The sequence below is a fragment of the Mastigoproctus giganteus genome, chromosome 14 (assembly GCF_048544385.1).
Source record: "Mastigoproctus giganteus isolate SK-2022 chromosome 14, ASM4854438v1, whole genome shotgun sequence".
In the NCBI taxonomy this organism is placed as follows: Eukaryota; Metazoa; Arthropoda; class Arachnida; order Uropygi; family Thelyphonidae; genus Mastigoproctus; species Mastigoproctus giganteus.
Window position 1 is genome coordinate 32831344 of NC_143588.1, and position 24769 is coordinate 32856112.

At 40.1% G+C, this 24769-nt stretch overlaps 1 protein-coding gene across 1 annotated transcript in view; it reads left to right on the forward strand.

Moving 5' to 3' along the window:
* LOC150075056 (band 3 anion transport protein-like) overlaps window positions 1-24769 on the forward strand; it is a 934629-nt gene that overhangs the window by 206865 nt on the left and 702995 nt on the right. The window contains exon 3 of the mRNA XM_090388866.1: window positions 23446-23614. Coding sequence (XP_090244992.1) covers window positions 23446-23614 — 169 coding nt within the window. The remainder of the gene's footprint in view (window positions 1-23445; window positions 23615-24769) is intronic.

The following is a 24769-nucleotide window of genomic DNA, read 5'->3' on the forward strand; positions in this document are numbered from 1 at the left end:
TTTTATTTAAAAAAATTTACCATAAAATTGTGGTGCATCTTGTACACCGGAATAAACATTAAAACATGATACAAATTTTAAAAAGAAAAAAGTTAAAAATGCTGATGGTTCCGCATTTTTACTTATCTTTGCCCCCCCCACCCGCCAAATGTTGTTTAAAATGATAATTGATAATTATAAATATTAAAAAAAACAAGAATGGCAATTTTTATTCAATGTCCTTAAAGAGAATCTTCTGCCATTAAGATAGGACAACCTTTAGAATCTGGTGTTCTTTTAAATCGTTGCCTCTTACTTCTTATGGTATAAAAACTGTCCAAAGTGGTTTGCTTTTGCTGCTTTCACTGAAGGTTCTTGAAATAACTTAACATCTGGGTTTTTATCTGGGTTTTTTCTGACTGTCCTTTTTACAAAGCAACACCGGTCCCATGCAGCAAACATGTCCTTAATTTCTTGAGTTGTTGCTACATCTACATGGTCACTGTCCTCACGTTCCTTTTCTCCACTGTCATGCTCACCCTCTGCTCTAATTCCTGGAACTCCTCTGGCACTGGGTGCCTCCGTAGCCAAGGTGGGAAGGAGCAGCAGTGCATAGCATAAGCTTCTTGATTAGACCGAGGTTCGAGCCCATCACCACCAAATACGGAGGATGTGGAAAGGTCAGGGAATGACCACCGCATATCCCGGAGCAATATGGTCTTAGTTGCTAATGCTCCTAAAAACCAAATAACAAACTAAATAACAGCCTCTGGCACTGTTGTCAACTCTCTTCCATGCTTCTCAGTCAATTCCTCCACATTCTCTACCTCAGTCCAAGAGCCAATGACTCATCAAGACTGATAACTTCCTACTCTAGAACACCTTCAGCTTCAAATCCTTCAAAATCATGGATGACTGAAGGTCATAAGTTCTTCAAGACTGCATAGAGACACCGAGCTGAAACTTCATTCCAAGAATTGACAATGATTTTTACCCACTCTAAGATGTTAAACCTGGTCTTCCAGAATTCCTTTAAGGTGATGGCTCTGTCTCCTGAAGTCTCTTGAAAGCACTTGGCAAACATCATCTTCATGTAAATTTTTTTTAAAGTTGGCATTCACTTGCTGATCCATTGGCTGAAGCAGAGGGGTGGCATTGGGTGGGAGAAATTTGACAGTAACAAAGTCAAATTGCTCTTCCCAAGATTGGGCAAGTTTGGGATCATAGCCTGGAGCATTATCCTAAATTAGGTGCCTTTAAAGGAGTTTGTTCTTTTCTAAGAACCAACTAAGGACAAAACACTTTAAATACCCATTCATCGAAGAGGTGTCTTGTCATCCAGGCCTTCTTGTTAAACCGCCAGAAGACTCCCAACCTGCCTTTGATGACCCTTTTGCTGTTTAAACACTCTTGGAGTTTCTGAGTGGTAGACCAACATTGGTTTAAGTAAAACATCACCAGAGGCATTGTATGCCAATAGCAGAGTAAGCTTATCCTTCATAGGCTTATTCCCAGGCAACAAGGCCTCTTGTTTTGCGTTGCTTGTTCGCCTGGGTGTTCTTTTCCAAAAGAGGCCCATTTCGTCTGTATTAAAGACTTGTTGAGTTCCCAACCAACGAGCTCTTGAAACTCCACCTTAAAGTTTTCACCTGTTTCCTAATCAGCACCGCAAGCTTCTCCATGCCTTACGACACTTTTAATGTTGGACCTTTTTCTGAAATGGTTGAACCAATCTTTGCTGGCTTTAAAGTTCTCATATTATGTACTACCACTGATTGAAGGTGTTTTAGCCTATAAGTCCTCAAAAATATGTTTTGCGCATTTGTAAATGTATTGTCCAAGAACTGTATCACACTTATTTGTTTTCTTTTATCCACAGCAACAAAAGCCTTTCCATTTCTACAATCACTTCTCTGCCTTTTTGGACTGTGTTAGGTTTATCACTTACTTTAATTTTTTTAAGGTTTTCTTTTTGTTTCACTATGGTAGAAATGGTTGACTGGGAAAAACCATATTCACGCACCAATGAACTAATTTTTTCACCATCATCATGTTTTTTTTTTTTTTTACTATTTATTGTTTAATTTTAATTGAAATTTTGTTGTTACTGTGCTCTTTAGGGGTCATATTATCGGTTTACACAGTGTTGTTCGTTCAAGAATTCAATACGGTAAATTTATGGAAAATAAACGCAACAAAAAATATCACTTCAACTAAAGGATGCAAAAACAAAACACACTCTGCCAACATGTTTACAAATGTTGCTATTGGCTGAGAGAAAGGACCACGTGGTTTGGTCGGAGACAATCGTTTATAGAATCAAATTTCAAGAAAACCAATTCAAATCATTAATCGCACTACAGTTTTGCTGTTTACAGTTTCTGTGTTTGGTTATAAGAATCAGTTTTGTGATATTTTTCTAAAGCACTTTTCTGGAGGTCACAACCATAAAACATTAAAAACAATTTACACTTTCCAGTTTATTGGACATTCCTGTTAGTGCAATCTAATTATAAACGAGTGGTAAACTCGTTTATAATTAGATTGCACTAACAGGAATGTTATTATGGTGAAATGTGTTTCCCCTTCTGTGAAATCTTCAATCATATAAAAAACATAGGAAACTTTTCAGAATCTTATCTTCATTTCTATGTTTTTAAGCTTCATAAACTTCTTACTCTGTATATCAGCTGCACGTATACTGTTAGCTGCAATTTGTGTGTGCTGTGTTCTTTATTGCTTATATTTTTTATTGTTTTAAATTTTACAACCCAAAAAAAAAGGCGGGGGGGAAACAACCCAGTGAACAAAAATGTCAATTAATACCAACTAATTGATATTTCAGTAGTATGTATAAATTACAGTATTAATTAAGCTATGTACATAAGCGTACATAGCGTAATTTCATAAGCGCCTCCGTAGCCGAGTGGGCAGGAGTGAGAGTGCAGTAGTACACACTCTTTGAGTAGACCAGGGTTCAAGCCCCTGACTGCTGAATACGATCGATCTGCCAACCCGCACTGGACCAGCGTGGCAGATTATGGTCCATTTCCCTCAAAATGAATTGTTGAGGAGGCTTCCATCCTGCAGTGGGTTGTTAATGTCTGCACTTTACTTTTTACTTTTTTTTTTTTTACGTAAGCGTAAATCTATTGTTATTATGCTAAACTATAAAAATATTCTTCCAATATTCACGTATCATTTAATTTTGTTAACCGGTAACGTAGTAAAGTATAAATTTGCACTTTGTATCTTTACTTTTATATCCTATGGATAATATTCCTCCTTTTTTCGCTTATTAGGATAGCCATTTGATAGAATTAAAATTCATTTCACAAATGTGCTCAGTAATGTCCAGCACTTACATATCGTATACTGAATGATATTTTATTATGGAGTGTCCATCATAAAGTGAATCGATCATAGAGTGAACCAATCATAAAGCAGGGGTCCACTGTATTTACTTTGAAGTGGCTGATACAAAAAATCCAGAAGTTTGTGCAGCTTCAATGCACAAATTGTTAAATAGCTATGTTTGAATACCCATATGAGAGGGGGGGGGGGTTGAAATAAGATTTGTATTCACCCAGAAGAAGTTGTGATAGAAGGTTGAAACAAACACCATGTATTGCACCATGTATTGCACCAGAGGGAGTAATAATCTTGATTTGATTATCACTAGTGATTCTTCATGCATTAAGAATCTACAGATAAAGCAACCACTAGGTTGGAGTAATCACAGTGTGCTGAAGTGGGATTTACTCAAAGAGGTAACTACCATCAGGGGTAAAGGGAAGGGTTATTGCTTTCGTAAAGGCAGCTATGATGGTCTGAGACAGTATTTAAATTCTATACAGTGGGACCAAATGATGATGTTTCCAACAGCAAATTCAAAATGGGAAGCATTCAAAGAACTTATCTTGGAAGCTACTAGGCTTACCAACTAAGAAATATTGTTCAAGGTTTAGGCCTAAATGGATGTCAGATGAACTAATGAACCTATGGCAAAGAAGAAAAATGCATGGGATACATATAAATTAACATGTAACACAGAAGCCTATGATAGATATAAGTTGATCTGTAACCAAGTTACAAAGGAGATAAGGCAGATTATGAGAAATCTTTGGCAAGGGATGCAAAGAAAAACAGCAAAGAGTTCTTTACTTATGTACACTCTAGAAGGAAGGGGATGAATCAGATTGGTCCACTTGATATCGATGGGTCAACTGTTGATGATCCTGCTCAGGTAGCTTACAAACTAAATGAATATTTTTCGTCGACATTCACACATGAGGAGTTCAGCGAGGGGAATGCCGGATGTGTATTGAACTCTGGCAGTAAGCTAGATAATCTTGTAATAACTGAGAGTAAAGTGGAGGAGAAATTGTTGAAGATAAACACAAGAAAGGCATGTGGGGTGGGTGGGATCTATCCAGTTATATTAAAGGAGGCAGCAAAGGAAGTAAGCAAACCCTTAGCCATAATTATGAGAGCTTCCTTGGACTCAGGGGAGGTACCCATAGACTGGAGATGTGCAAATATGACCCCAATTCATAAAGGAAGATCAAAGACTGACACAAGTAATTATAGACCTGTGAGTTTAACTTCTGTTCCAGGAAAATTAATGTAGGCACTGGTTAAAGAAGCACTGCAGGATCATCTAGACAAGACTTCAGTTATAGCTCGGACACAGCATGGTTTTGTTAAGGGAAAGTCTTGCCTGACCAATTTGACTGGATACTATGATGCAGTCACAAAAGAAGAGGGAATAACTTTGATATTATATACTTGGATCTTAGAAAGGCTTTTAATACTGTTGCACAAATTGGAGCAGTGTGGCATTGGAGGCAAATTGCTGCTATGGATAAGGGGTTGGTTGAGGGGGAGAAGACAGAGAGTGGTAATCAATGGACACTGCTCATCGTGGACTAATGTTATTAGTGGAGTCCCTCAGGGTTCAGTGTTGGGTCTATTATTGTTTTCTGTATTTATAAATGATATTGATCAAGCTTAATGTCCAAGTTTGCAGACGATACGAAGGTTGGCAGAGTTGTCAAGGACACTACTGACACTACGCTGCTGCAACAGGATCTGGAAAGGTTGAGCAGATGGGCTGAGAGGTGGCAAATGACGTTTAACGTTGAAAAATGTAAAGTACTACATATGTGAAACAGCAACCCCAGAGCAATGTATCAACTCTGTGGTACTGCACTGACAATGGTAGAGAATGAAAAGGACCTGGGGATAACTGTGCAGGCAGATATGAAGTTTTTTGAGCAGTGCAGATGGTCTGCAAGAGTAGCTCATGGTGTCTTGTGAATGATATACAGGAATTTTTCTAGCAGGGATAAGGAGGTGATTATTCCCTTGTATAAGGCAATGGTCAGGCCACATCTTGAGTACTGTATACAGGTCTGGAGGCCTCATTCCAAGAAGGATGTAGAGCTGCTGGAATGAGTACAGAGAAGAGCAACAAGATTAGTGAATGGAACAAAGGGGTGTTCTTACGAAGAAAGGCTTAAGTTTTGCAAATTACAGTGTCTGGAGACTAGGCACCAGTGAGGTGATCTAATAGAGGTGTATAAAACCTTGAATGGTTTAAGCATGCTCAGTGCTGATAGGATTCTTCCTCTTGCTCAGAATAATCACCTGAGAGGGCATAATTCCAAAGTGAGGAAAGACAGATGTAGGATAGATGTGTGGAAATTTGCCTTTAGCCAGTGGGTATTTGGTTGGTGGAACGGACTTCCATCCCTTTTTCCGGAAATTGATAGTCTAAAGAAATTTAAGGCTCAGCTGGACAGGTATTTCGAACGAATGGAGGGGTGAAGTGGAAGTTTTTTTTTTTTTTTTTTTTTGGCTGATGCTGCATAAGCTTGCTTTCTTGCATCATATGCCTCTGCTAACTTATGCTAATGTAGTCGCCAGACAAAATGGCACATTTTTGCTACCTCTGAATACACCTTTGTAGGTCAGTTTTGTTGAAGTCATCCGACTTCTACAAAAAACATATCATTTAATTTTAAAAACTTCAAACTGCAACTCAGCAGCAGAATGTTTTTCATGAAGAGAGATAGAGGACTTCGGGGGCAGGAAAGAGGAAGAAATTCAACGGTGACAAGGTTGGGGGATAAGCAGGATGTTGCAATATTTCACACCCTCATTTGTGGGTATGCCTCACTGCAGTATGCATGGAATGCTCAGGGGCATTATTGTAGATATGTAGACATGTATAGGATCTTATGTAGGACAGCATCCAAACATCAGTTCAACTCTCTGACTTGGTATTCTCTGATGAATACAGATCTCTTTAAAAGGCCAGCCAGAAATGCGTGTAATGTTATATTTGCGCAATATGCGTGTGTTTATTTGTTTCTGGCCATTTTGCCACCGAAAAGCCTGCACAGAGTCTGTTTTTTAACCATACATAGGCAGGCAACATTTATGCATACATGTGGCATCCTTAAAGTAATAAATTTAAAAAATAAATATAAAATAAAATAAAATCCTGCACCAACAGGAAGTGAAAGGCAAAACCTGTGATTGCCAGTAAAATAAGTAAAAAAAATTAATAATAATAATAAATTAAATAAAATAAAAATGAGAAAAATAAAAAGATAAAAAAGAGGACATCAAGAGAAAAAGTATATTAGATATATATCTAATTCTGCACTGGCCAAAGGCCATTGTTAGCAGTGTCTCAGACTCCACTAAGTATGCAAAGATGTTTCCTGTAGTTGAGTGAGAAGGCATCTGTGGCAATTAGTGCCATGTGAGCAAATTCTTGCAGGGACTGGAAATTTTCTTTGGTACTGAGGAAGTCTGGTTACGGAAATCCGGTTCCAGGGACAGTAACACCAGCGGAGAGAAGAAGGTTCTGTGTTGAAGATCTAGGTATTGATGACAGTGGTATAGAATATATTCCCAGTCTTCTAGGGCACAACAAGAGAGTGATGGTTCAGCAAGGTTGAAAGTTGCAAGTTTAGTATTAAGAGAGCCATGACCAGTGATTGAGTAGTGAGTGTACAGGCAAGGGTGAAACCATTTTTGAGTGGACTTTAACATAACACAGGGATAAAGTGATTGAGTAGTGAGTGTACAGGCAAGGGTGAAACCATTTTTGAGTGGACTTTAACATAACACAGGGATAAACTTTAATGTAACAAGATCCTTAGAGGTAGCAGATAAACTGTCTTGCCAACACTGCATCAAAAAATTCCAATAGCATGTTTTCTTTGCCTTGGGATCCAAAGTGACATTGATAGTCATATCCAGGAAGGTCACAGGGACAGCATACCTGATGTAGAAGCACAAGTCTTAGTACAAAAGGAACAGAACGAGGGACAGACAACTGTTAAGGACAGACAAGGCAGGAGTAGACACAGCCCTACAGGCCCTGCATATTATCAAAAGCATTTTACATTGAATGCCATGAATTGAAATTTGAATTTAGCCTGGATTGAAACCTTCTTAACATGCCAGAACCAGGTGGCTGCACCATAGAAACAAATGGACAAAAAACATAGCTTTATATCAACTGTAAGGAGTGAGAGTTAAGACTCCAAGACTGTTTGGGGAGATGCAGAAGTGAGAACGAAATTTTTTGACTTTCTTTGAAAGATGTTCCAGGTGTTTTGTGAATGTAAGCTTACTATCATTGATCAGACCTATAAATTTTAGAGAAGAAACCATGGACAATGATTTGTTTTGAAGTTTTACAACAGGTAACTGAAATATTAAGCAAACTCTTAACCAGCATCATCTTAGTCTTTTGTGGAGGATATGGATAACTTATTTATAGTTAACCTTTGAGAGAGATCTGACACGACTAAATTGGCATTAGTTACAAGAGAGAGAGAGAGAGAGGCATGAGATCTGGATCAGTAGAGTGAGATTGTTTACTTAAGCCAATTTGGAAGTAGAAGGAAAAGTTTTAAGGAGCCATTCATCAAGAACGTTGTTCCAGACGATTGGTCCAAGGACAGAGCCCTGAGGACAGCCCCTAATGACAGAGTGGGAGACAGAGTTAGACCCGTGAGTAATAATAGAATCTATGCAAATTTTAAAATAACTCTTCTTAGAAAATTATAAAGAGGAAAATCAGTAACAAGTAAGGGCACAAATAGATTAGCCCACCATAACAGGTCAGAGGCTGCAGAGAAATCAACAAAATAGCAAGAATTTGTAGAATGAACTCGAGAAAGGAATCAAATGAGTGCTTTTTCAGTTCCTCATCCAGGTTGGAAACCATATTTAGTTTGTACAGCACTCTTCCATGTGCAACAGTATTAAAGGTTTTCCCGAAATCCAAGTATATGATAAAAATTATTTTTTTGCATCCATTGGATACCACATCGTAGTATCCAATCAAACTGGTCAGACAAGACTTCCCCTTAACAAACCTGTGCTGTGTCTGAGCTATTACTGCTGTCTTGTCTAGGTGATGATGTAGCATTAGCCAGAGAGTGGTAATCAATGGACACTGCTCATCGTGGACTAATGCTATTAGTGGAGTTCCTCAGGGTTCAGTGTTGGGTCCATTATTGTTTTCTGTGTTTATAAATGATATTGATCAAGCTTAATGTCTAAGTTTGCAGACGATACGAAGGTTGGCAGGGTTGTCAAGGACACTACTGACACTATGCTGCTGCAACAGGATCTGGAAAGGTTGAGCAGATGGGCTGAGAGGTGGCAAATGAAGTTTAATATTGACAAATGTAAAGTACTACATATGGGAAACAGCAACCCCAGAGCAATGTATCAACTCTGTGGTACTACACTGAGAGTGGTAGAGAATGAAAGGGACCTGGGGGTGGTTGCAGGCAGATATGAAGTTCTCTGAGCAGTGCAGATGGGCTGCAAGAGTAGCTCATGGTGTATTGTCAATGATATATAGGAATTTTTCTAGCAGGGATAAGGAGGTGATTATTCCCTTGTATAAGTGAATGGTCAGGCCACACCTAAAGTACTGTATACAGGTCTGGAGGCCTCATTTCAAGAAGGATGTAGAGCTGCTGGAACGAGTACAGAGAAGGGCAACAAGATTAGTGAATGGAACAAAGGAGTGCTCTTACGAAGAAAGGCTTAAGTTTTGCAAATTACAGTGTCTGGAGACTAGGCACCAGTGAGGTGATCTAATAGAGGTGTATAAAGCCTTGAATGGTTTAAGCATGCTCAATGTTGATGGAATTCTTCCTCTTGTTCAGAATAATCACCTGAGAGGGCATAAATTCAAATTGAGAAAGGACAGATGTAGGATGGACGTGCGGAAATTTGCCTTTAGCCAGCGGGTGGTTGTTTGGTAAAACAGACTTCCATCCCTTGTCGTGGAAGTTGATAGCCTAAATAAGTTTAAGGGTCAGCTGGACAGGTATTTCGAACGAACAGAGGGGTGAAGTGGAAGTGTTGTTTTTTGGCTGATGCTGCATAAGCTTGCTTTCTTGCATCAAATGCCTCTACTAATGCTAATATTGATGTCACAAGAGAGGTATTAATAAAAAGAGAAATGAGCCTTAAAGCAATCAATCTTTGAAGCGTTTTGGCCAAATGAGAAAACAGAACAATAGGATGAAAAGACTTGCCATCCAGATGTTGGAAGGTTTAGGAATTACTTTAAGAAGAGCTGTCTTCCAGATAACAGGAAAAGTACTTTCATTCAGGCATTTGTTGAATAGAGTCAGAAGAACCATTGGACAAAGCTTTTGGAATTGCTTAATAAAGATGCCTTCATGAATGTTGAGGCCTGGGCAACCAGAGTTATTAATTTTTAGGACAGCTGTGCCCACCTCCATCTTCATAAATGGCTGAGATTCAGAAGTCGTAGTGTAGAAGTGGGTGAGCAGTTGATTTGTTGATGAATAGTGAAGTCACCCTCTGGGTGATCAGAAGGAAGCAGTGTGTCCAAGATAGTGTTAATAGTGTCCTTCCAGTTGAGAGCTTCATTACAGTTTGCAGGTATGGAACAATAAGCAGCAGGAAGATGTAATTTTGTTCCTGTTAAAGTGATAAAAAAGGCCATGGGTTCTTTTTTATCACTTTAATTGCATGTAGAAGTAACTAAGTTTTGCCAAGATTTAATGTTACATGTAGCGATGTTCTTGAATTTTTGTCTTTTGAGAATCTGATATTCTGTGTTAAGCCTTTCAATGATGCTGGTAGCACAGGTCCCTGTGTTGAAAGGCTTAAAACAGAATGTCAGGTGGCTAGTTCCTACAAGGCATTGCAGGAACTTGCAAGTATGCCTAGCACGATGACCTTGATGACAAGGCAAAGTTCCTGGTTCTACCAAGGAGTGGGATGGGAGAACTGAATTTTCTTTTTTACAGGTACACCAGAGAGCATCATTAACACAGGAAGCTAATTCAGAAGCTGTAAATTGATGAAGCTTATGGTTTCAAGTGAAAAGTGAGTGTTGACTGACTTCCTGCAGTCATCAAACCAGTTCCACATATCCAGTTATTAATAGTTGAAGAAACAGTGTTGGAAGTAACAGTGATTTCTATATTTGATTCACCATTTAAAGCCAGATTTATTTAAAACAGTTAGCATATGTGAAAGGAGAAAGTCTTCTATGAGTTAACCCTTGTAATCAGTATGGTTGGATTACCAGAGGCTGGATTTGGCATTAATATCTGACGTTATAATAATGTTGGCAGTACCTACCAAAGAAGTAACTTATCAAGATAGCCAAGATGGAATGTAATGTTGAAAGTTAGTGGACTGTACAGTGAAGCTGAAAAGTAAGTCATAAGGAGTAGATTCACTTATGCAAGCAGCTTATTGATTGGTAAGACTAATTACCTTGACTACATCCAATATAGGATTGACTTAATGAAGGCTATATATAGCTCAGCATATTCTAGCTGAACAGCACTAAAAAAGAAAAAAAAAGTATCCAGTTATTTTACTGTGGAAATGGTAAGGCTATTATGTTATATTTAATTTTGTTGGTTACCTTTTGGACTTCATCGTCTACCAATCGTGACTGCTGAGCATTCAGTTGAAGCAAGCTAAGTTCAGAGATTGAATCTTCTGCAGGTGAGTAGTAAAAGACAATTTATCCATAGTTGGTCCATTATCTTAAGAGTTCCATAAAATTCTGGCAATTGGAGTTACATATTGAATGTTTTGAGTCCTACTTTCTGACACAGAAAGATGGGCATCATTTTTATTTGGACACTCCCCATAAACATGTCCTTTACATGAGAAATATCTGCAGGTTGTTTTTTCTTGACAGTATGCCCGTACCTCAGACAGGTAGCACTTGGTGGCTGCAAAGAAAGGTCTAAATATACGTACAGTCCTGCTCATGTAGGTTCTAGGTAGGGTCATAATTACTTTATGAAGTCTGAGTGACAAATCTAAAACCCAATGAGTGCAGCTCTTCACATTAGCTTTTGTAGTAAAGCAAAGTGTTATTTCTTTTCTAATATTATCCATGGTGAAATTAAAGTCTTGTAAGTAAGATTTTTATGGAAAATGTCTTCTAAAATCTGGTCTTTGGTTAAATCCTTCTCAAAGTCATAGAGAACTATGGAGGGATCAGTTCTCTTAGATGAAGAAGATACAATACTTGCATTAGAGAAAGCAGGCAGAGGAGCAATGCACGCAGAATCAACCTCAGAGTCAGATTTGATTATTAAATTGTTGTTCCTTATCATCCTCATTGTTTTTATTTGCACATCTTTGAGATTTTCCTCCAGAGTTTTGGTAACTTAAGATTGCAGAGGGAAAATCACTCTGCAGTCTTAAGTATAAGCAAATTTTGCTTATTGACTGTGGAATCAGGATGCAGTGAAGCCCCTGAGATAGGAGAGCTTGACTGTTTAGAGACAGAAAGTTCAGAATTAGAGACATAAACAGTAAGATTTTTTTGTACAATATCAGCATAATTTAATGTAGAACCTGAGGATGGGTTATAGAGAGCAGCTTACTTCTCATGCTCATCTAGTCGCACCTGCAACTTTTCACATTCAGTTGTAAGTTCGTATACTACATGCTCAAGCCGACACCAATTCCAAAGAATTTGCCTGATGGTTACTTTATAAATTTGCTAGAGTGCCAAAAAGTAATTTTCCAGATCTTTCCATAGACTTCTGCAGCTTTTTTTTTTTTTTTTTAAGTGGAAGATCAGAATATGGAATGAGCATAGATTTTTAGGTGATTAATTTTTTATTGTCAGGCCTACACTGAGTAGTAGTGGCTTGAGTCAAAGCTTGGTCTAAGGAGTTGGAGATACACAGCCCATTTTCTACTGGGTACCTTGACTAATTCCCTGAGAAGGAGAATACTCATATAATCATTGCAGGATTAGCATTTTCTAGGCATGGTAGGTCAGAATGAGTAGGCCTAATACAAGGTGCAGTATCAACTCCCTGAAGGACTTCAACTTCGAAATCAGGAGATGAGCCCTCGTGGGGACAGTCAAGGTTGATGATAATGTCTCATGTTGTTGAAGATAAAACATCCATTATAGCAACCTAATTAAAGTTAGAATGGATTGTAAAATAATTTAAACTGAGCCTCAAAGAGGCAAGCAAATATTCTTTTTGGTCATAAGGTTGTGTTAAAGTGTAGTACAAAGTCTGTGTAGTTTACATCACAGTAAAAGTGACAGTCTGGTGCAGTAATTGCATAGTACAGAATTAGACAGGAAATCTGTCAACTTCATTTGTTTATTGCAGCATGTATGACAAACAAAAGGCTTAGCTCTCAATCCATGTGCTGTAACCCCACTGTATGCAGGGGTGAGGATTAATGGGATGCTTTAGCAGACCACTGTTGTCCAGAGATCTGCTAAAGCATCCCATTAATCCTCACCAGCTTGTCCTCAGACATGCATTTGGAGAACTGTCGGAACAATTGTCAGTGGCTGAACATGCAGGTAGAATGAGTAGGAATGAGTATTCCATATTCTGATCTCCCACTGAACATGCAGTTATAGTGTAAAGAGTGTGTAGAAATTCAAACACTATTTATCTTTTGTCCATGCCTATAACGGAATAAGCATGGACAAATGCTTATAACATCTGGCATTGATGTAGTGACATTGAAAAGGTACTAAATACCACTTCCTTAATAAACAAGAAACGAAAAAACTATGGAGCACAGCATACAACCATTCACTTTTTACCTCCTACTATCAATCTCGGCATTATCATGGAGCAGGTGCACATCTTTTTCTTTTATAGCGGCACGTATCTTTATGAGGAGGTTAGAATAATACTTCGCCATAGCACAGCCGTTGTTCCCTTCAGCATAGGCTATACCCTGGACCTATACTTTGACATCAAATTACCCATACTTTCCCTTCCCCCACTGCTTATCCCTACTTTTTGCTTAGTGGATCCTATCACTACAGATCTTTTACTTTTTCTTGCCAGACTCCCCCCCCCCCATATGACGATGTGCTTCTTCTACAGTGGCATCCATCTATTCCTGAGGGCTGATGACTCTCCTATGTGTGTGTCCTGTGGCACAATTTTAACGATCAGACACCTTTTAATTGACTGTCCAGATTTTAGCAGCACCCGTTTTACCGCTTTTAATCATCTGACTGAGCCGTATACACTCAGTCAGATTTTATCCGACAATGACAACGTGTCTGCTATTTTTAGCTTTTTGAAAGCAATAAAGGTTTTTAATCGTATTTAAAATTTATATGTTATTGTTATTTATTTATGTTTTTTTGTTTTTAGATCTGGACATGGTGGCCTAATTAAATAGGTCACTGAGATGTTAAATTTTTAGATATTACCTGGTCTTGGCGCATTATAGCCTTAGGCGCTAATGGGCCAATAAAATCCAAACCAAACCAAACCAAACCAAACCAATCCATCTATTCCTTTAACTTCCTACTTCTTGAATATCTTTCCTACCATTCACCCTAACCTTTTTGCTCTGCTCCCTCTCCCCTTCCACTGTCACTCCCTTCAAGTCTTCCTCTTTTAGATTTTTTTTTTTTTTTTTTTTAACTGGGGCCATCCCTGCCAAGTTCAGGTGCAGTCCAGGGTTTGCCCCTGCCAGAGTCTTTCTCCTACTGTACCCTGGTTACCCCACCAAGGCAGTGGACGGAAACACAAGGTCCTACTTGAGGGACCTGGCAGCTAAATGCTGGAGGACCATCATAACCAAACACTACACAAACCAAATACTTACACTATCTCTGGCATTTACAGAGTTTGTATTGTGTCACAAAGCATACTTCGTCGTTTGTAGGGGGAACCCTCAGTGCCGCTAGACACGAAACACTATACACCGCGCTATAGTACAGGCCTTGTGAAAGGTGATTGATTAGTATACATAATGTTGGTTCTAAAAGCTTACAGCGTCATCTTGCCAGCACTTGGTTTGCACCTTGCCAAAGGTGAAAACCTTTTCAATGTCCCTAGCTATTCTGCACCTGTTTATACTTTATGTCAACTTAATACTTTGTATAAGAAAGAGGGCGGTGAGGGGGAACGAGCCAGCAATATGGCTCCTCCCCCCACCCAGAGTGTGAAAGAAAAGGTGTGGCACTAGGGGTGCTGTGCAGGTCATCATGTGGCAACTTTGCAGTATTGCTGCATTTGTCAAGTCTGGTGTAGTTTCCTTTAGTCTTGCTTCTCTGCAGTGTAATTCTTGGAGTACAGCTCCATCTAGTGGGCCTGTATAGTCTTCTGTATGGTCAAGTTACCAGTTGTTCTTGTGAGGTTTTGACTTTGCTTTGCAGCATCGCTAAATTTGTCAAGCCTAGTAGGATTCCTTTTAGTCTTGTCTTCTTGGTGGCGCCATTCCTGTAGTATAACTCCATCCAGTCTTTTCCATTGTCAAGTTGCCAGTTTGGTGTTATATTCTTGTGAGGATTTACCTAAACTTTGCCTTTGCAGCATCGCTGCATTTGTAAAGTCCGGTGGAGTTCCATTTAGTCTTGATTCTTGGTTGTGTCGTTCCTAGCATATAGCTCCATCCCATCAAGTCTTTTCCATAGTTAGGTTACAGATTGGTGTGTTATTCTTATGAAAATTTATCTGCACTTAATTGTCATGTTATGCTTGGTTGCCTTCGCGATTTATCATTTTAGGTTGTAGCTTCTTCAGCTTGGTTCATCCTGAGATAGATGGCTATTAAAGTCTTCCTTCTGGAGAAGTTCTTGAGCATAGCAGCTGAGGTCTGTGAATTCATTGGGCATGTCCAGCAGGTGGTGTTCCTCACTGTTTGGTATGTATTGTACCTTAGTGATTAGTAGGCTTCTGAGATCCCCTTTGTTCACACTGGTACATAATATGCTGCTATGTTTCGGGTTCTCCACATGGGCAGCTGGAATCCTCTGTGATGCCCAGTGCATGCAGTTTTGCTTTGAATGGCCCATGATCTGTGAGGAGGAAGGTTGAGTTCAATCCCAGGTATAGCCATTCTGGGGCCTTTGGGTATAGTTTGGTGACGTACGGGATGAATTTTCGTGTTATCGCTCCTTTGCTGGTTTCATTCCACCTGTTCTGCCATGTCCATGTCAAGCGGTCTATTATTCGTTCGTTTTCTCTCTTCTTGTTGTTAGTGATGTTGATGGTAAAGCCATTTATCGTGGTTGGTGTTTCTTTGGATAGGTGATACATTAGTCTGCAGCATGTCACCTCTAGATCCAGAGGTAGGACCCCTGCCAGGACCTGCAGTGCACTTGTGCTTACTGTACTACAGGCCCTTGTTATTGTGAGCAGGATGTTTTTTCGAATTGTCTCCAGTATTCGTCTGTTTACTGCAGGACTTGCTTTCACATACCAAATGGGTGATCCGTAAGTGATAGCTGGGATAAAGATTGATTTATAGTAGAGTGATAGGGTCCACCTGTTTAGTCCCCAATCCCTGCGTGTAACTCTAGCCACCAATACCACATATCTTCGAAGTTTGTCTTTTAGATACAGCAGGTGTGGTTTGTAGGATAGATTGTGATCAAGGATGATTCCTAGGTATTTGATCTGGTTTGACAATTTTATTGTTTTCCTCGCAATCTTTATTTATGGAGGTCTTTTCAGATTTAAGTTACCCTTGAGTAATACCGAATCTGTCTTCTCCGGTGAGATCCTGAGGTGTGGAGCATGGCCCAGTCCTGCAGAGTTCGGAGGGCTTGGTTTGCCTGTATCTCCAGTCCGGATCTTGTGTCCACCGCAATCATCAGGACCAAGTCATCCGCAAAAGCTTGGGCTTCGACTTCACCCAGATCTATGGTGAGTAACTTGTCGAAGACCATGTTCCACAGCAGCGGCCCCAGGACAGAACCTTGAGGGCAGTCCCTGCGGACCAGTCTAGTAAGCTTTGGAAGGGTGTCACTACTTTTACCTCTCTGTCACTGAGGTAGGCTTTGATGCTGTTGTATAGGTTCATTGGTGCTCTTAATGCACTGAACCTGGCCAGGACGCTCGGCCACCATAGGATGTCGAACGCCCCGGAAAAATCCACAGTAATCACGAGATAGTACTTCTTGGTGCATTGAGCAGCGGTTTTTCTGACCAGGCCCTGAATGGCCTCAACTTTCAATGATCCTGGTGTGAATCCATACTGCCTGGGCATATTTAGATTTGCTGTGTGGTAATGCTGTATAATCCTCTTGTGGAGTAGTCTCTCGTAGAGCTTGTTGAATGTTGAGAGTAGTGCTATTGGTCTATAAGAATTTGGTAGTTGCCGGAGTTTAGTTGGGTTTTTGGGTATTAGTTTTAGATTAGCTGTTTTCCATCTGGATGGGGAAATGGCCTGTCCTTAGGCAGCATTTGTATAGTTGGAGCATCAGTTCTGGGATGTTTTCTCTTGCTTTTTTGATCATCTCTGGTTCTATTAGATCTGGGCCTGGACATTTTTTGTTTCTTATTTTTGCTGCTACTTTGTGCAGTTCTTCCATTGTAAAAGGGGGCTCTATTTTGTGTGACGTATAATCCTTTTTTGCCTGGCAAATTGTCTGTTGGTCCTCTGTTAATAGTTCAGGCAGGTCTTGTATTATGTTCGTGGTAATTTTGTATACCACTCCCCAGTGATCTTTGTTTCCTGTTGTTTGGACGAGCCTTTCCCAAGATGTCTTCTTATTCTTTTTTATGGTTTCGGTGTATAGGTTCCATGAGTTGCCTATATTGTTGTCAAAGTTCCATTACTTCGTCGGGGGGGGGGGGAAATGTTGATCGGACCCTCTGATACTGCTTTAGTTTATTTTACACTTGTTTTCTGAGTCTCTGAAGCTCCAGGGTCCAGAGGGGGCATGTTGATCGGGCCCCTCTGATACTGCTTTCGTTTATTTTACACTTGTTTTCTGAGTCTCTGGAGCTCCAGGGTCCATCAGGGCATTGTCCCTGATGTGGGGTTCTCCTCTTCATGGCTGCTTCAGCAGTACTTTTGATAATTTGAGTTATTTCTTGTTGTAGCTGGTCAGTATTTTCGCTCCTGTTGCCACTTCCCTGTTCTGCCAGTTTCTCTAAGTGTTGTTCGGAATATATCCCAGTTTGCCTTGCCTATTGCAAACATGTGCTGCATGTATCTGGTTACTGGTGCTCTAGTTAAGTTCCTTTCTATGCAGTAGGTGATTGTTCGATGATCGGACGTGGTCTATGCATTTTGCACAGTCCAGTTGGTGATATGGCTCACAATGTTCCTGGAGGTTAGGGTTATATTAATTGTTGTCTCTCAGAGTGTATTGCAGTATGTTGGGAGGCAGAAGGGCTGATTCTTGACCATGAAAATTGAGTTAGCAAAAATTCTTCTAGTCGTTGGCCATTCATTGCACTATGCCAGTCTGGCATTGCACTATGCCAAAGGGGGAATGGCAGTTGACATCTGCCCCATAAGGATTTTCTGCCCAGCTAGGGTTGTTTGTATGGCCTGAAAGTAGGCTGAAAGTAGGCTGTGGCAAAGTCAATTTCAATTCCCGGTCTGCAGTAGAGGACAATCGCATAGAAGCTTCCTATGGAGATAATGATATGGGCACAGATGGCTCAAGGAGTGCATAGCTGGAGGATTTTTGTAACTGTTATCTCCGGGTTCCCTATCAGTACAGCTGCCGAGGGTATCTTCATCATTTTGGACTATTTTGTTAAGTGGGTAGCCTCTAACTTGTTTCTGGTGGGTGTATAGGTCAAGGACAATTATCATATCATTATCATATCTGCATTTTCCTCGTCTGCTTTAAGTCGAACTTCGCCAATCACTGCTTGAGCCCGCTGTGCATTCAGTTGGTGTATCTTTAGTACACCATTGTTGTATCTTTTATGGTGTGTCCCCATAATCTATTCTCAATTGGAAGGTACTCATAATCTTTAGATAAGTGGGACATTTTGCATCCCTTATTTAGTGCGTATGCTCAAGTCTTAGGCTCTTGCAATTTACACAGACAGGCTCCTTGGCTTTATTGGGACAATTTTTGTAGTCATGTCCTCTCTCTCTGCAGTGGCCGCAGGTCTGTTCCTTTTGGCTGCAAATATAGGAGGTGTGGCTATACTTGCAGCACTGAAGCATGTGGTCATACCCAAGTGCTTCAGATGCTGTAAGTATAGCCACACCTCCCATATTGCACTTGGGTATGACCACGTGCTCCCGGAATCTTGAGCTACTCCACTCAATGGAAATTCTGCTCTGCATTTTTAGGGCCTGCCAATCAGACGGAGCCAGCTCCACTGTCCAGTTGCACCCTCCACCATTTTTCGATGGTGTCTTATATTTTGGGGTCACTAGTGTTTCCCCTTTCGGGTCCGGTAGATGGTGTTTGAGGTTTCTTCTGTAAATCTCCTCTGTCAGTTGTTGGGATTGTAGGTCTTGGTCTACTTTAAATATAGTAATTGATGGCCTTTTTCTTTTGGGAGCTCCATCGTGAGTACCAGGGCATTTATCCTTGGGTTCGCTAGTATTTCTTCTGCCTCATCCTTACTTTCCGTCTCGATAACAAATCCAGGATTCCTTGTTTTCCTGATAGATTTAATCGTGGTGTTTTCAAAGTCTTCTTTCAGGTTGTCTATGACCTTTTGCTTGATTTGTTCAGTAGAGTTTTTCTCCTCCCCATGGGTTTGAGGATGTTTGTGTGTAGGCTTTACGGCGCAAGGGCAGCAAGGCCATAATGCACCTGTCCGAGGATGAAAATGTTTGGAGTCATTTTATTGTATTTGTACGTTGTTTGTTTTCCCTGCCTCGCTTGGTATATTCCTCAGTGCTTGGGCGTATGTAGGGGTGCACTGTTGCATTTGTTGTATACCCCCACACTCCATGAAAGCCTCTAATTTGGCCGCATTTCTCTCTGCCTCACTGTGGACCTTGTGGAGAACTGTCTCTAATTTGGTCCATATTCCCATAATTTCACCCCTGAGGTGAAATTCTGTTCACCTCAGGGGTATCTGTTCGTTGACTCTTTCAATTTATTTTTGAGCTCTACCCGGAGGGCCAATACTTGGTCCAGAACTCCTCCTTCCAGAAGTCTGGTTGTGGGTCCTCTTTGCTTTGTTGATCACTTTGTGATTTAGTCTCTCTTCCTGGTTTCAGGTCAGCGTATCTCTTGTATTTCTTTTTAGAGGTTGGCTGCAACTGGGCATTGTCGCATCTCCATTTTGCTCTATTATTTGGAGTTCCTCATTTGGATCTTGGTTGTATTGCTGTCTTCTTAGTTTTTGTTCTTCATTCATGATTTGTTCTGTCGATTTCTGGCTCAGATTACTCATTTTGTCACAGCATTATATGAACTCGTATAACCGAACCATTTCAAATTATCGAGGTCAGGATTTCTCATTCAGTAAGAGGCTGAAATATGCTTGTGAATGGTGTTAACTGTAAGTCTGTAGCACAATTCGTTGCCTGTCAGCTCTCAATCAAAGTTTTGGGCTGTCCCCCACTGGCAGTATTGGGGGGGGGGACACCTGATTGTTAAAGTAGCCCTAGAGGAACCGGACTACTTTCCGTGGGGGTTTTTCCAAAGCGTGGACAACAATAGTGAGCTTAGTTTTTTAACTGCGCATGTAGGTACAGTGATATGTCTGTCCATATTAACTCTATAGCAGAGGAGGGAAAGCACTGAAATCATTGTTTCTTGCATAGTGCACACACAAAAACGTTGGGATTATTGGGACTAGTTCACTGTCCAAGGATAGTGAACTACTCCCACTGCTTGGGTCACCTCCCCAGTCAAGGTATCAGGTGAAAATGTGGCAGCCACATTATATCGGCTGCATCTCTATAGCCCTGCTGTCAGCCACATGCTAATCATGCTGTCTGGCAACAAAGGATACAGATAACTAATGCTTCAACTTGACCAAATTCCCAATAAATTGGCAAAAGAATCTCACCAGTGGAATCCTTAGGTATTTATCTTCCTGTGGGTATACCTTCCTTCAACTGGAGGACACTTGAAATGCATAATTAATAGCAAAAATCAGGGAGCTGAAAAATACATGTCCGAACAGTAAGGCAGTCATATTGGTGACCCCTTGTTTGAATGCTTAATGTACATCGAAAGGACAGAATTCATGGGATACCTGGTTCCTGGGCAATGTGACGCTATCACCTCTCTCTCTCACTATTGGACGAACCCACCGCTTGGCAGATATATAGGTACACTGCCTCACTGCATTCATGTTAGATGGTAATTCAATGTTAGTATGGATAAACGTCGCGAGTTAACCAACTTTGAAAAGGGATGATAGTGGATGCCCGACACATAGGTCACTCTATTGCGTAGGTAGTACAGAAATTGCACTATCCCCGTTCAACACTATCACAAGTGTATCAGGAATATGCCATTTCTGGAATTGTGTGCGGAGAAAGGTGGTGGATGAACATGGCCTCGTCTGTCTCGCATTGTTTCAGCCAATTGGAGTGCGACAGCGGCACAAATCACCACTGACTTCAACGAGGGAGGTGCCAGAAACGTTTCCACCAAGACCATAAGGTGATCATTAGCCGCAATAGTTATGGGAGCCACCGACCCACCAGAGTCCCACTACCTAACACCACGACACAGGATTCTATGCCTCAACTGGCGAAAGAACATCAGCACTGGACCTTGGATGATTGGAGATGGGTTTCCTGGTCCGATGAGTCCCATTTCCAGTTATTTTGAGCGGACGGAACAGTGCGTATCTGGTGGAAACCACACGAAGCTATGCACCTATCATGTCCACAAGGAACTGTTCAGGCAGGTGGACAGTCAGTAATGGTCTGGGGCATGTTCATCTGGCACACGTTGGGACCTCTGGTACATCTAGATGCATCTCTGAACAGTCCAAGTTATGAACGGTCCATTCTTGCCGACCGTCTGCATCCCTTCATCGTCATGGTGCACCCACATTGCAATGGACTCTTCCAGCAGGACAGTGTGCCTCCTCCCCACAGAACCACGGTGACTAGAATATGGTTCGAAGAGCATTCCGTAGATTTTGCCACCATGGAATAGCCTCCGCATTCATCAGACATGAACCCTGTGGAGCATCTTTGGAATGCTGTGGAAAGGTCCGCTTGAGCTTTGGATCCTCCACATTATGCAACTAAGACTGTGAGGCATTTGTACATTGTGCCTGTAATGGCATGTATTCTTCAGTTGGTTTTCTGTACAAAAAAACCCAAATTTCTAGGCAAAAAAAACCCCCCACGAAATCCTCTTTTGAGAATGACTGACTCAGTCTGTTTGAAAAAAGCCCACAAAATTCCTTGCATCATTGATAAATTCAAACTTAGGCATTTTCCTCCAGTGTGGAAGGATGGTGGTTGTTATTATTTGGTTTTTAGGAGCATTAGCAACTAAGGCCATATTGCTCTGGTGATATGCAGTGGTCATTTCCTGACCTTTCCACATCCTCTGTATTTGGTGGTTACGGGCTCGAACCCCAGTCTAATCAAGAAGCGTGTGCTACGCATTGCTGCTCCTGCCCACCTGGCTACGGAGGCGCCTCGGAAGGATGGTGATAACAATGCTACTACTGTTGTGTTGTTACTTGTGAGTGCTGAATGTGGTGAGAATTTTTATTATGTTGTAGTGAAATATCTAAGCATTCAAGGAGGGGATAGGAGGGAAGGTACACTATGTAATATGTTTGCTGGGTCACTAAAATGCCAGTTGATTGAATTTCTTGGATAAATGAGATGCTGGATTATCAAACTTTTACTAGTTTGGGATTGCTGAAATTCTAGAACATGAAGTAGCTTAATTTCTTAAATGTGATTTGCTGCCAGACAGTATTGCCAGGTGTTTAAATTTTACCTGGACAGTCTGCTGTTTGAGCTTACTGTCCAGTAAACAAATTGAGAAAATACTGCACATGTAAATGCCCAATATTTTGTAATTAAGTAAGTATTATTTTAATTTTTGAGTTTCCACCTGGCATAGGTGCCTCCGTAGCCAGGTGGGAAGGAGCAGCAGTGCGTAGCACACGCTTCTTGATTAGACCGGGGTTCGAACCCGTCACTACCAAATACGGAGGATGCGGAAAGGTCAGGGAATGACCACCGTATATTCCCGTAGCAACATGGCCTTAGTTGCTAATGCTCCTAAAAACCAAATAACAAACAAAACATCCAGCTGGCATTTGTGAGTGGCTAGTGGAAGATGGCTAGCCATGTTCTACTTGTTTTGGGCTAGCCCAATGTACTCATCAGTCCTACTGCATTCCACTATATGCGGAACCACTGAACTAAGACAGTGAGACTTATTTTTCTAGGATAGGTAGGATGTAGACTAGTAAAGGCAGTAGAATTTTGATAACTTAATTTTAAAATATATATAAAAAAAAAATTATAAAAAACCTTTCTATGTTTGGTAATGTTCAACCACCCCATGGTATAATATATAATTGACTGAATGTATTGGGCTAGCCTTTGTAAGCTGCAGCCCTTTGTCAATTGTTCTTGATGATATGATTCATTTTAGATTTAATAATGATAGATTAGTAACATATTAAAAGTTATTCAGATGTTACTGATTAAAAGTTATTAAGTAACAATTAATAATTTTGATGTTTTTACCAGACGATTTAGAGATCCTGACTAATTCAATAAATAAAATGAAGAAAAAGTTTTGTATAAAAATTTTCAAGTGTTGTTAGTGGAAATTGGCTTTAAAAATGATCACATCACTAGTCAAGGCTGAGCAATTTTTTTTTTTTAGAGGAGAGGGGGATTGGCATTCAGTGTTGGCCATTGCCAAATACTGACAATTTCAGTTGAATGCATGTATTGTATTTTATGTAAAGCATTTGTTCTGATTTTTAACTGTGTAACATTTGTAAAAAAAATCAAATTAATCCCTTCCCCCTTTTCTCTCCATCACTTGTATAGCCCCTCTGAAAAATTGTTATGCTCTACCATTGATCTTCTTAAACAAATCCTATTAAAAGATTTGTGATCTTACCTTACAGCTAAGGTAATTGAACCACACAATTCTTTATAGGGTTTAGGATGTAAAGCTTTCCCTGAAGAACATTATATACTTTAAAAATGTTTTTTGTTTTAATTATTATTATTGTTTTTTTTTCCTAGTTTGAATCCCAAAAAAGAAAGAAGTCTTCACAAGCTCAGAGAGATGAATCTCTTGATGAAGCAATGGAAGAAATTTTTCATCCTACAAGGCATCATTTTTCACTATCTGACTTAAGAAGTGAAACTGACGTTGAGAGGACACCTCATTATGATGAGAGTGATTATCGCTGTAAGTTTACAGTGTTTATAAAAAATACGTTATTTTCAATAATATACAGTTCTCTATAAGCAAAGGAGTGATTTTTAATTTTAATAACAAAAGTATATGAAATCTTTTTACAATTAAATAATTCGAAATTTATGTTATGTAATAAATCTATGAAATATCATGATTATCATTGTTCCAATTTTTTTGTACTATACATTATTTGGGTTTTTTTATTAGGTTTCTATTCTATTTTGCTGCTTTGCCCAACTTATTTATTATTCTCTTCAAAACTCCTGTCATCCTTTTTACCAACAACTTCATGTCAGACTCAAATACAAACTTTTTTAAAAAAATTCTTATCAGTGTATCATACTGCACTCGCTTGCCTTACAGAGTTAGCATTAGCATTAGTAAAGGCAAATGATGCAAGAAAGCAAGCTTATAGAGCATCAGCCAAAAAAGAAAAAAAAAAAAAAACCATCCAATTTCAACCATCCACTCGCTTCAAATGTTTGTCTAGTTCTGCCTTGAATCTATTTAAGCTATCACCTTCTACAATGACAGATGGAAGTTTGATCCAGCAATCAATCACACTCTGGCTAAAGGCAAACTTCCGCACATCTATCCCACAACTGTCTTTCCTCAATTGGAATTTATGCCCTCTCAGGCGATTATTCTGAGCATGAGAAAGAATTCCATCAGCATTGAGCATGCTCAAACCATTCAAGACTCTATACACCTCAATCAGATTACCTCGCAGGTGCCTAGTCTCCAGACACTGTAATTTGCAAAACTTAAGCCTTTCTTCGTAAGAGAAACCTTTTGTTCCATTCACTAATCTTTTTGCCCTTCTCTGTACTTGCTCCAGCAGCGCCACGTTCTTCCTAAAATTAGGCCTCCAGACCTGTATACAGTACTCAAGGTGTGGCCTGACCATTGCCTTATACAAGGGGATAATCACCTCCTTATCCCTGCTAGAAAAATTCCTGTGTATCATTGACAAGACACCATGAGCTACTCTTGCAGACCATTTGCACTGCTCAGAAAACTTCATATCTGCCTGCACAATTACCCTCAGCTCCTTTACATTGTCTACGACTGTCAGTCTAGTATCACACAGTTGATACATTACTACTTCCCATATGCAGTACTTTACACTGTTATGTTAAACCTCAA